The 13413-nt window shown below is 38.2% G+C and overlaps 1 protein-coding gene across 1 annotated transcript; it reads right to left on the bottom strand.

Moving 5' to 3' along the window:
* Positions 1–1608: 1608 nt before the first annotated feature.
* Cbr-fox-1 lies at positions 1609–6919 on the bottom strand (the record flags this gene model as incomplete). The annotated part of the gene is made up of 6 exons (XM_002643824.1): positions 1609–2141; positions 2191–2335; positions 2380–2516; positions 2809–3043; positions 3877–3968; positions 6760–6919. The coding sequence occupies 6 exons, from the start codon at positions 6917–6919 to the stop codon at positions 1609–1611; spliced, it is 1302 nt and encodes a 433-aa protein (XP_002643870.1).
* Between the last annotated feature and the right edge of the window lie 6494 nt (positions 6920–13413).

The following is a 13413-nucleotide window of genomic DNA, read 5'->3' as shown; positions in this document are numbered from 1 at the left end:
AAATTCATTTTTTTTTAAATGTTCAGAACCAATTAAAACATGGACGAAATTTCTGCCAAACCAATAGTTGGAAAAAGCAGATTATTGTAAAAAATGTTGTTTTTGATTTGAAAATTTTTTTATATTCATACTTGTAATCCGGGCCTTTCCCGTGCCTTTGCGTGCCTTGCCATTTTTTCTTTCAGAATCATCATTTTTAGGCCAACTACATCAAATATGATAGAGCCTGACAAGTACTACAAAATGATATTACTTAGAGAGCTGTATCATGTTTGCGAACAAAGTTACAATTGAAAAAGAGCGAAAAAAGCAGACCCGTCGCGGCCCGGCTCGGCACGTCCAAAAAAGATACAGTATTCCGCATAACATCTTTTTGTAGTACTCGTCGAGCTCTATCATATCCAATTTAGTTGGTCTATAAATCCCGATTCTGAAAGAAACTAAGGCAGGGCCCGCGAAGGCCCGGGAAAGGCCCGGATTACAAGTATGATTATATTTAATTTTTTAAAACACATGGCATTTTAGAAGTTGCTGAAAATTTCCTAAGATCAGACCGATCAGAAAAAATCTCCTGAAAAAACTCGAAAATTTGAAATCTGAAAAAATATTCTGATTTGTTCTGACCTTAAAATTGATTATCATACATACAGATTCTTATACAACAATTTGATAAAAAACAATAATCTTTATAAAGAAACACTGTTTACTAGAAATAACAGTATCATGCCCGTTTCATACTCGTTAGAATTTTTGTCTGAAAATTTTAAAAATCCATTGAAAAAACTCGCAAAACTTTTCATTTCCCAGATGCAGTAGCCTTCACACATTCTTGCTCATCCTCCATAATGCACCAATTCCTGTCCCATATTCTTTCCATCCCCTGCTTGCAAAACAAAGCAAACCATACACACACGGTGTTGATGTGAGCCATATGAGCAGCACTAAGCACCCTTCAACACACCACATTTAAATTTTAGATTCATGATTTAGCAAACAGAGACGATCAGAAGAAACACAAAGAAGTATAGAGAGGGAAAAAACATAGTAAGGAAAATTGGTGACTGGTGGGAGAAGACAGAGGACAAGAAGAGAAAAAAAGAAGACGGTTGGTGCAAATTAATGAAAACTTGGGTGCAAAAAAGGATGCTTGAGGTTATAGATTTTCAGAAAAAATTGTGTACAATTACAATTAAAGCTTAAGCGAATTGTCACTAAAATGGATTCATGGTATATGTGCAGCAAAGAAAGAAGTGAGAGAAAGAGTGGGAAATTATTATTATGAGAAATGAATTTCAAAAAAAAATTGAAAAAAAAATGAAAAAAATACGCCGTATTATTCAGAAAACTCCGGAGGACTAGCAGAAACGGGAGACAAAAATTTAAATGGAAAGAAAGAAAAATGAGTTATCGCTGTGAAATGTGACACAATTGATAATATGCAACGAATCAATGTATAGAAAGAAGATTTAGGAGTTATAGATGTAGGTAGCGAAAAATACAGAGCAGCTGAAAAAAAAGTGAAAGTGACTGCGTAGGTGGCTAATGAGGTCAAGAGAAAGAGAGAAATTTTTGAACAAAGCTCCAGTGAAAAGGTATTTTTTAAACAAATCAATATGGTGTGAAACGATTCAAAGTTCTCAGCGACGGATTGATCTGATATGAAGGAAGTGAGCCAGCGGACAGCGCATTTCCCAGATATTGCTCTCCAAACGCGGTCCCATTTCCAGACGATGGAATCCGTCCTGACAATTCTTGTTGTTTGGCTTGATGGTACATTAGGTACTCGTTACCTTGAGCAGCGGCGGCAGCAGCCAGTAACCGAGCTTGCTCATTGGCTAAGAGAGCAGCTTGAACGGCGGCTTGATCCATTCCAAAGGCTGACTGTTGTAGTGCATTGGATTGGAGAGCGGCGGCATTGAAAAGAAGCGGTTGACCTTGTAGCTGAGCCAATGGATTTGCTGCTAGAGCAGCTTGAAGTTGGAATGCGGCAGCTGGTTGTTGAATTCCAGGGATCAATCCTGCTCCTCTTCCAAGTAGGGACTGAGCAACGAGAGGGGATCTTAATAGCAAAGCTCTGTTCATTTGGGCCTGAGCAGCTAGAGCAGATTGGGCCATAAGTGGGTTCATTTGGTCTAGGATTCCTGGAAAAAAATTGGGGATAAGAAGCTACTACTGCATGTTTTTAGATACCTCCAGTTGGCTTCACTTTCTTAGAATGAACTCTAGCAGTGGCACAATTAACTTCAATCTTTCTACCCTCAATCATCGATCCATGAAGTTCCTGACGTGCTCTTTCCGCGTCTTGAGGTCTTTCCATAGTGACAAACCCAAATCCCTAAAAAAAAAGCCATGGTTTGAAAATAGAGGCGTCAGTATTACCTTTGAGCCACGCTCATTGAAAATAATTTCTACATCAGAAACCGCTCCGAACTTCTCGAACATTGTCTTAAGATCCGGATCCCTGAATCTGAATGGGATATTCGAGACGTGCAATCTTTTCGGTCCATCTGGTCCAGCTGAAATTCTTACCATGACTTTAAGGACATTTTTAGAATTATACATTAGATAAAAAGTATCTGATAAATTGCAATTGTTAATCACTTTCTCTCAAATCTGGCCAATTTCCACAATTCCAGAGAGTCAAAACACGTTTTGTCTCTCCATGCATTATTCAAGACGCATCGAATGTAAAAAGATGTAAAAAGAGAGAACAGCACAAGAATGAAAAAACTCAAGAAAAGTTGCGATTGAATGATTTCTGTTTCAAATCTCGAGAAGAAAATAAAAGAAAAGGAAAGCAAGGCTTACAGCTAGTGCTGGGATCGGGCTGTGTGACTGCCGATGTGCCGTTCGTGGTGCCGGCGGCAGTGGTGACCGCGGCTACCACCGGTTGTCCAGGTTGTCCAACGATTTGTGGGCCAATTTGTGTTTGGCCCATTTGTGGAGCCATTTGAGCCGCTTGCGCGGCCTGAGCAGCATGAGCAGCAGCAGCCATATGCTGCTGAATCGAAAGTTGCAAATCGTAGTCAGCGTTCGGATCGTCCTGTAAAACAAAAAGCGCTCATTCACAGATCATGCGCCTTAGGATCGAGAAAAACCATGTGTCAGGGAATCTTTTCGCGCTCTTTTTGCTTTCCTAGTAATTCCAGAGCATGCCAAGTTCACAACCCTTTACTGGTTGAGATGCAACACACCACCTCTCACCTAAAGTAGAAGAGCATAGGAGTTAAGTCACGAAAAAGAAACATTTTGATAGTGTGAATAAAAGCAAAAATTAAGTTTTGATCTACTTATCAAATCTGGAGAAACACGTCGCTGTTTTTTGGCGCATATGAGCAGCCTACCCTAACAGTCGAATTTGAGCTCAATTATCTCAATTCCTGTGTAAGATCCTTAAAATATGTCAACAGGTGAAATGTTGGTAATATTATGATCAAAATTATTACAGTTGACCACTTTTTGATAACTTCAACAGGAATCGAGATAATCGAGCTCAAAGTTGACGATGTGGGTGGACTTCCATTTGCGGAAATACGGTAGTTTGCATAATTCGAACTGAAACTTTTTTCACACTGTTCGAAAAGGGTTAGTGTCAACTGATAGATAGAAAAAATTTCGACTACTTTTCTCTCGAAAAAAAACAATGATATGCACATAATAATAATAATAATGATAATAATAATAATCATACACTTTTCCAACCAAAAAGCGACATGTTTCCAACAGGGGTTATTATTCCATAGTGCCTTTGATGATCCCAGATCTACGTATTCATTCATATAACACACACGAAATGTGAACGAGTGAGGGGTGAGAGAGAGCATGACAGAAAATGTTTTTGGGGTAAGAGAAAAAAAAATAATAGGTAATTTTTACCTTGACTTTGGCTTCCGTCGGATTCTCCATATGGTTGATTAGCGCCGATGGAGCGCTAGTAGCAAGCATTATGTTGTTTTGTGATTGATGAGCTGAAAATTGGAAGCATATAGGAATATAGGAAGAAAGAGGAAATAATTGAAAAATTCAATCGATAATTAATGTCAGAGTAACCGCATAAAATTCAGAACGATCTATGCAGGTTGAGGCCGAATGAGTGAACGGCAAATTTCTTCCATTCCTCTCTTCCCATCTAACACAACACGATATCTATTCTAGATCTGAAACAAGTGTTACGCTCGGAGAAATGAGACGAAGATCCCATTCTGATAACACACCCGGTTACTATTTTCGCGGCTACGTTTTGCGAGAAATGAGAAAAACAAAAAGTGACATTCGGGGCTTTCTGAATTTTAAGTTGATGGTGGTGGCGACTCGTATTTTTATCTTCTTGCTCATTAAACGTGTCTTCCCTCCCGTCTATCACGTCGTTTCATCAAGTAATCATTTGTTTTTGGAGTATTGATGGCTGGGAGAATGCAGAAAAGAAGAAGAAGAGGAAAACGAGATGGCAACATTTTTGAATGGGTTTTGTTCTACTTTACAGTGGTGTTGTTGAGCAGAAGGTTTTTAAAGAAAGAGAGAGAGAGAGAGAGAGAGAGAGAGAGAGAAGCAATTTGAGAACGTTCCACAGTACTCAAAAAACTGCAGTATACACTCCAACAAAATACCGTTGTCCCTCTTATGAAAGCCAACCCAAACCACCGGCTTTAAGCTCAATTATCTCGATTCCTGTGAAAGATATCAAAAATTGGTCAACTGATAAAATGTTTTTCATAATATCACCAATGTGTCATCAAATGATAAATTTTTGATATCACTCACACGACTCAAACATATTGAGCTCAATGTTGACGATTTAAGTGGGTTTCTGTTTGAGGAAATCGCTTAGAATGTGAGATGCTTGAAGCTCAAAGTGCAAGTATAGGGTGGCCTCCTTTTACAGTGTTTACGTTATATCATAACTTGAATTTTCAAGTAAAAACTAGTGAACATTAGAAAAAAAATTAAGGAATTTTTCCACTTCTCTGAAAAACTCAGATTATACTAACCATGAAAATATATTACTTCATCTATAGACAACTTTTTCATCAAACTCTATGCCGAAGAAATATACCGTTTGGAAATTTCAAGTTGCTTGTCTTGCTTTTGGATGATTAGATAGAAGGAAAAAAATACAGCTCCGATTTCAATAATTATACTTTGGACTAGTTGTTCAGAACTTGAAAGCTAACTACCATAAACTTCCTAATAGAACGACCCCTAATTTTCATTCTCAATTCCCGTGAAAGATATCAAAATTTTATCAACCTATAAAAGATTGGTGATATTATGGTGAATATTTTATCAGTTGACAAATTTATGATATCTTACGTATGGAGCTTCAATAAAAGCGTTCACGATGTACATAGTTTTACGTTTTCAAGACTTCGAAGTTAACTACCCTTCACCACAAAACTAGGGTAGGGGAAAAACATAGCATCGATAAATATTTTGAAAAGCTAATTAAGCTTATGGCTCATCAAAAGTGGATAAATGCTAAAAAGGAACGGTAACCCCCGCTCAAACAAGTTGAACAAACAGTTGCGGCAAACGATGGAGTAAAAAGGCAAAAAAATGGAGTGTTGTAAGAAAAAGATGATGATGAGAAGAAAGCAAAGGAACAAATAAACCGAGTTAACCTTTCGAGAAAATGAGCGGCATTGCCAAAACTCTACACAATTCTCTAGTTGACCTATCTCTATGCAGATTTGATTCGAGAACAAAGTGAAACGCGTGGAGAGTAGACTGTATGAGACAATTACAGGTGAAGTACAGCGCGTGAGGGAAAATGGTGCGAACGACTAGGAGAGAGGATGGTTTTGGATTATATGCAGGTCAGGTCCTCAATGACATGTGCGGGTACTTGCAAAGACCACCATTTCGAATTAGCGGTGTGTGGCGGATGGTCAGAAGATCGTAACCGCAAACTTTCGCTAGTATATATTTAGTTCAACTAGTAATTAGAGTTGACAGAAGTTGGTTTTACGAGTTTCAACATTTCTATTACGAAATATTTGAGTAGTCTGATTCACTGGAACATAACGAATATCATAAATTCTTACCGGAAACTCACTTCAAAAATAAATATCATATTGCATATCATTTGCATCAATATCCGCTTAATACATCCGCTAACATTTCCGGAGAGTATGACTAGTAGAAGATGATAGAAAAAGCAAGCGCGAAGAGATGTATCATATTGCCCGGGTAACCAGAACTAAAAAAGAAGACGAAGAAGCGATAAAACGGAAGACGCTATCAAAAGAATTGCGCGGTAGCCGTTTTGTGGTAGCAGTAATCTGCACCACGTCGTTCCCGCAGCCTCATCGTCCATAAACGGCTCTTTTTATAGTTTGATATAACGCCAACCTTGCTTTTCTTGAGCTTCGAGCTCAATTATCTCAATTTCTGTAAGAGCTAACAAAAAACTTCAATTAATCAAATATTTATTTTATTATTACCAATATTTTATCAGTTGATAAATTTTTCATAACTTCTAAGAGAATCGAGATAATTGAGCTTGAATGTTTTGGGCGGCAATACCGTAAACACTCTAATATAATGATTTCCCTAATTTTTAACTTTCAGCCAATTGGTCTCGGTTCCTATTGAAGATAGGAAAAAGTGATCAACTCACAAAATGTTTTTGAAACTATAATCAAAATTTTGTCAATTGACCACTTCTTGATATCTTTCACAGAAAATGAAATACATGGGCTCGAAATGGACGGCTAATGTTACTTCATAACATCTTTCAAAATGTCGAAAATTTGTTCGAACCTGCTGAAACCGCTAGCTGCTGTTGGTGTTGAGCGGCAATCTGTTGTTGTGCAGCCAATTGTTGGTAGAGCAACGAATTCCCAAGGCCAATTGGGATCTGCTGATTTTGTTGTCCCGCGCCGCCGCCGCCGTTGGCCGATATTTGGTACAGTGCTTGCATGGGCAGTGCCTGAAAGGAGAACTTATATAATCAATGTATATTCGAAACTACATAAACATAATCGTGACAGTTATAAGTATATATGAAGCAAGAAAAGAAGGAAGGAAAAAAGGAAATGTTGTTTTTAGCAAGAGCGATCGAGAATGGAGCAATTATTCTGGCCCCGTCATAACATCAACAAATCTATTAACCAATTCACCAGATGTTCGAAAATCAAATAGCTGTTTTATGGGGGTATCATCCTCACACACCAAAATGAGTGTACTTTTTTGCCACTATGGAAAAGGGAACGAAAAATAATGTCTGACCTTGCAGTTCTTTTTTTACTCACTCCCTTCTTTCTGTTTACAAGTCTTACAGGCAGTAAAGATGGGATAGGATTATTATGTCTCGGTCAGGAGGACTTTTAGGGCAAAAATAGTTACCAGAGTAAAGAGAAGACACTAGATTTTGGGGGGAGCAGCTGGCAAAGAAGAGAAGGAAAAATGATTGAATTTGATAGGTTCGTTACAGGGTGGAGGGAAGAGCATGTATGAAAAAAGAGAGTCAGATGGTTAGAGAAGTGAAAAATCTGAGGACATGGTGAGAACGGCATTATTCTTGGAACACGGTTCGTTTGTCTACATCAATCAACACGCTTAATCGGTTTGGATGTGTGTTATAAATACGGTAGGCCCGGAACGGTGGTGCTAATGGAAATCGGAAATGGGAGAAGTAGGCTCTAATGTTTCCGGTAATTAGCTTTCTATATAGATTTTCTAATCATTTATTTTATTGGACATTTGAAAATATCTGAGCTAGAAATTGTTTGAAAAAATAGATTCATCGCTGGTCAATAAGATTTGACCATTTTCAGGAGTTCGAAGCTCGGCTATCAAGTTTCCGATCACTTTGAAAATTGTATAGGGTGTAAAACAGACATAGCTTAAAATATCGCATTTACAGAACTTTTTCAAAGTTTTTGAATTTTTCAGCTATTTGAAAAAGACTCCTTTTTTTCAGCTATTTTTACTGAAAACGTGAAAGAACAGGTATATTTCAGAAAACAGCTAATAGCTCAAAAACAAGGAATTTTCAAAAGTTCTGTGAATGCAAAGTTTTCAACCTAGGTCTGTTTCATACCTTTCAAAGTTTTCGAAGTGGTTGTAAACTTGACAGCAGAGCTCCAGAGTTAAAAAATTATTGAAATAGCAGAAGATCAATTTTTTTGAAAGACTAACGACAAGTTTCTTTTTCTCATAAAACGTTTCCGACGAAATTTAAAAAAAACAAAAATCGAAAAATTGCACAAAAAATACCATCTTTACTACGTATTGGGCTACAAACTGAGCCTTCGAACAGTTTGCTCTCGATGCGTCACTTTTATACAATATTTTTGTTTTTAGATTAGGTCCAGTTATGAAAAAAAATGCACTCGCGAGCCACTATACAAAAAAATGAAGCCAATGACACTTGTTGTGTCATTGATTGATTGGAGTAATCATAATTCCACACCGAGCATTTCACAACGCACTTTCTCACCAGAGTGGTGCTCTTTCCCAGGTGACGCATCAATTTCTCTCTCAAAATCTCCTTCTCAATGAAGAACAGTTGTTGTAAAACAGAGTGACACCCTCGGGGTGTGAGAAACGGACGAGAAGATGAAGCTATTTTGTTTCGAATTCGATTCATTTTCGACATTCGATTTCTCCCCTCCCAATCACACACACATGATGTTTTGGATGGAATCTACATGTAACGCACACAGCGGGTGATGGTTGGTAGTGCAAGCCAGATGAACAAAAGTAACGAAAAATCAGGAGTGTATTCTACTGGCAGAGTCAAAAAAAAAGTGGAACCAGATTGGTAAGACAAAAAATTTGCGGAATATCGAAAACAACGATGAGATCGAGACTCTCTATCAAACAGATTCTATCGAAAAATACGTATCGCTGAATGAAAGAACATGTGGTATGTATTGCGCAAAATTGCACAGATGTATTTGCACCACCATACGATGAGAGTCGGGAGAGAATCGATTAGTAGGGACCATCTCAAGACCTTTTTGCATTAAGAAGAGGTCACCTGTTGTGTGCGAAGACAACATGAGTGGTACAAAAGGATTATTAAGATTGTGGGACATTTTAACAAAACCCGAGAAACGCCGCCTATGCAAAAAAGTCATGAGACCGTTGAAGAAGTCGTTTGATAGTACTATTTCTAGTCTAAAAACTAATATTTTTGCTGTGAGCCCCCCGCCAAAAAAAGAGAAGGTTACAGAATATTCCAGTTGGTGCAGCTGACAAGTTGGGGGGCCACCACGGACAATATGTTCCTTTTATTCTTTCTTTTCATCTTCTTCTTCACATTGGTTTGTTTTTCCCTGACACATTCCTTTGTTTCTGCCCTCCGTTCTCTTTCCTCCTATATTATTTTTTGTTTCTGATTTTAATAGAAATACACCACTACACCGCTACCTATTGTTTTCTTCCGGGGTAAGTTATTATGTAGTCTGATTTTTGTTTTTCAAAGAGGTGTTAGTTGATAAACAGGAGTTCAGAAATTTGGATTTTTTAGAACCCCCACACTGATTTTCAGGAACTAACATTGAGAGATATTTTTCACCGTTTACAGTACAATTGAAAATAAGATTTTCAGTTTCTTTTTGGTTATCTTGACTATAGAGTTTGTCAAGAGCCTGGAGCTCGGTGGTCAATTTTCCAATCACTTTGGAATTTTTTGGAGGTTGTAAAACAAACCTAGACTAAAAACTTTGTCTTTACAGAATTTTTTGAAAACTTCTAGTTTCTCAGCTATTCACCGATTTATGAAAGGTACCTGTTATCTCATATTTTCAGCACGAAAACTGGCCAAAAAGGAGTCTTTTTCAGGAATTGGTGAATATCTGAAAAACCAGGAAGTTTTGAAAATTTTTTTGAAATAAACGTGTTCAATCTAGGTATGTTTTACAGTCCCCAAAATTTTCGAAGTGATCGGAAACTTGACGAACGAGCTACAGAATTTTAAAATTTTTAAAAATGCCAGAAAAAGTTTTTTGGTATATCTGATTGACCGGTACTGTAGATCCCTTATATTAGTTTTTTTTAAATTGAGAAATTTCATTTGATCTATTTTTCGCTAATTGCTCAGTTTTTGAATTAAAACGTGAATTCAAATCTAATTCAAACCTAATTCAAAAAAGAGAAAATTCAGATCAGTTGGGTTAAAAAACTAAATAGTGGAATGTTGAAAACAATAGTGGATGTATATTTCTAGGCAATCCGGTCATCTTTTCGCCCCCAACGCCACTTTTGACTATCCAGTATAATTGTCGAGTAAATTGCCTGATATTCGCATGTGTTGCTTCCACTGCGACGGCGGAGGTCACAAATTCACAAATTCACGGCATTCGATTTTAACTCTCTATTCCTATTCCGGGACCTGAATCCGGAATGTTTTAGGATTCTGATGTGCGTGTGCGTGTGCCATCGGGGGCAAATGTATGTGTTTGTGTCAATGTTTCGGTTTCCTTTCTAGCACAAATAAAAGGCAAAATGGGTGGAAAGAGGGGGGGGGGGGCATCTCACAACCATGTACTCATCTAATTATCGTTGAGTAGAAAGAGTAAGCCTTCCTAGTCTCGTTACCCAGCCTCCCCGTTTTTGCTTCTGTGTCGTGTCTTGTCTTCAAGCGTTGGGAAAAAGGCAATGAGACACACACATACATGGGCAGCTGCGAAAACATTTAAGAGAAAGGTCTAAGGATGCGCGGTAAAACGAGATTTTTCTCGCCGTCCCCTCCTTCTTGGCTTTTATGGGAGTCGACGATTTTGACATTCGAAGAAAATAGAAAATGAGAAACTGCGAAAAATTTTAATTAAAAGCTGGAAAATGAAAGTTTTCGTCAAGATTTTTAAAAATCCCAACTCATAAAGAAGAAACAATTCGGGAAAAATATGAGTTGGAAATTGTAAAAAAGGAATGGGGTGAGCAACCGACCGTGTCTAATTTGCTCAAAAATGGAAGAATATGGGACGAGACGGTTTATGAACTAACCTAAAAAGGGAACGTTTTCAAAAGGTTCTCTGAAAATTTAGTGGAATTTTTATGAACTTTTGTTCGAACATGATAAAAATGATTTCAGCAATATCTAGCCCTCGTATCTGATAGAAATCGCACTTTGGGTCAGAAAATAATTTCAGTGTTAAATTTCAACAGAAAAGGTGCTTGTCCTAAATTTTAAATCTCGTTTTCAAGAATTTTTCAAATGTGAACCTGATTTTTGAACAAACAGTTTTTTTTCAATCCCCGAAAATTCGGAACTTCACTTTAAGATGTATTTCAAGACCTAGAGCCTTGATTAAATTTAAAATTTGACCGAACTTCCTTAAAATGATAGTGCTAAATTACAAAAAGAAAATTCTAGTTTGGAGGTTTGAATAAATAGAAGCCCACCCGTTACTTGCACTTTGAGCTCATTTATCTGGTTTCCTTCAAACGATATCAAAAAACAGTCTACTGACAAAATGAATTTTGTAAATTTACCAACATTTTAGTAGTTGACAAATTTTCGATATCTTTCACACGATATATATGGGCTCAAATCAGGAACTCGAAGCAACCAGAGCTAGAAAAACAAAGGTTATGGGTTAACTGCAATGCTTTTAAATGATGAAAAATTAAGTTTGAACGAAAAGAGAACTGCAAATCGGATTAAAAAAAGAACATACCTCAGACGTCACTACATTCGGGTCGCATGCATTGTGAGAGACGTGAGTAGCAGTGCTCACCTCTTCGAATACTTCAGCCATTTTCAATTAGAAGTGGGGGGAAATTCAGCTACAATAACCAGTGATGACTAGAATGAAATAATTTAAATGTAGTTGTTGGAGAGGATGGGGGTGGGGCAGCAACCAGCAAAGAAAAAACAGAGGGACGAACAGGAAGAGGGATGGGAAGTCTCGAGACTAAGCGTCGGAAACGGAATGGTTGGAATTGCTGCGCAGGGGATGGGAATCAGTATTTATGCGGGTCGTCTGTATCTCACAACCACAATTGGCCTCATCCAAAGAAGTGCCGAATCACGCAACACAACTCGACGTCGTCGGAGCTCACACGCCTTCTTCTTCGTCTTATTCTCCGTATCGTCGGCTTCTGCTTCTTCTCCGTTTTTCTTCCCTTCTGACAATTTGCCACAAATAAGGAGCCGGAGGAGGAGAGCGGGAAGAAACTGACTTGGGGATAAGGGACACGTTGGGTTTTTACTTGACCACTGAGATGTCGTCGTCGGTCCGGAGACAAGCGTCTTCTAGATGCTCAATGAGTTGCTAGCACACGAAACTGACTTCTGGGGCGTTGAGAGGCAGGACGATGGAAAAGTGTGCTCCGACGCACGTCTTATTAATTGAGAGGAAATGGGCGGAGTCTTTCCGATGTCTTCGGGACAGGGACCCCTTCATGGCGCAGAAAGGCACACCCATCTCCTAAGACCCAAGACATGGGGCGCTAAAAGCACACTACCTCCTAATCATATTATCTATTCTGAGTGTTGAAAATGTGCCTTGTCTTTTCTCGAAGATTCTTTTGGGTGCCTTCGCTTTCAAGCTCTAAAAGAAAATATAACTTATCTGAGCAATGAGAATCACGTCTACTTATAGTATAAAAAATTCCAAAGCGTTCCTATGACAAAAAATGAAAAAAAAATCAACCAACAACAAAAATTCGAGCAGCATAGCCAAGCCAAAAAACGTTTGAATAATTCGATCACCGGATTAAACAAAAATGACGTCTAGCAAATGCATTCACAACCCGCGAGATCTTCTTTTTCATAATAATTCAACAAGAAAAATTCAAGAAGAAGAGAATTTTCAACACCTTTAATCTTCAAACTCGATTTTCGGGAACAAAAAAGGGAGAGAGAGTCTGAGGAGCACAAGAAACGCGATTCTTGTTTGATTTCCTGAGTTTGCCAGGGGTCCTCCCCTTCTTCCTCACGGAATGAAGTGAGCCAGGGTATTCAGATTTCAAGATGGCTATTCTATGAGAAGAAGAAGAAACGCAATATTGTAGGCTAGGCATGGCGAATAACAAAAACCAAAAAGTTAATGAATTTTTCGTTTTCCTGGTTCTGAAGCCACTACAAAACGTTTCGAGTCTTACGGTAAGAAGCTTAAAGGAAGTGTGGAAACCTAATACTAATGAAGTGGATACGAAAAGAGTGAGAACGTGATGAATTATAAATGTGACTAAATAAACTTTGCTTTGGTGGGAGGGACGAGAAGGAGGAACCAAGAAATACTATTGACTTGATTCAAAAGAATTCTTCTTCTAGAAAAGAATAAGAAAAGTGTAATCGAATAGGGGACGGGACGACAATGGGTCCGTGGGCTCACTGGTTAATCCATGGAGGGCGTCTCCACGTGAATTGAAAATTTTGTTCATGGTCTTTTGGCTCGTGTATGAAGGTCCGTATCAAATCATGCGTGCTCTAAACGGAAGAGTTGAGCGTTTTCGACA

The sequence above is a fragment of the Caenorhabditis briggsae genome, assembly GCF_000004555.2.
Source record: "Caenorhabditis briggsae complete genome, chrX, whole genome shotgun sequence".
Lineage (NCBI taxonomy): Eukaryota > Metazoa > Nematoda > Chromadorea > Rhabditida > Rhabditidae > Caenorhabditis > Caenorhabditis briggsae.
Note: the sequence above shows the minus strand (reverse complement) of the source record. Positions and strands in the feature narration are given on the sequence as shown.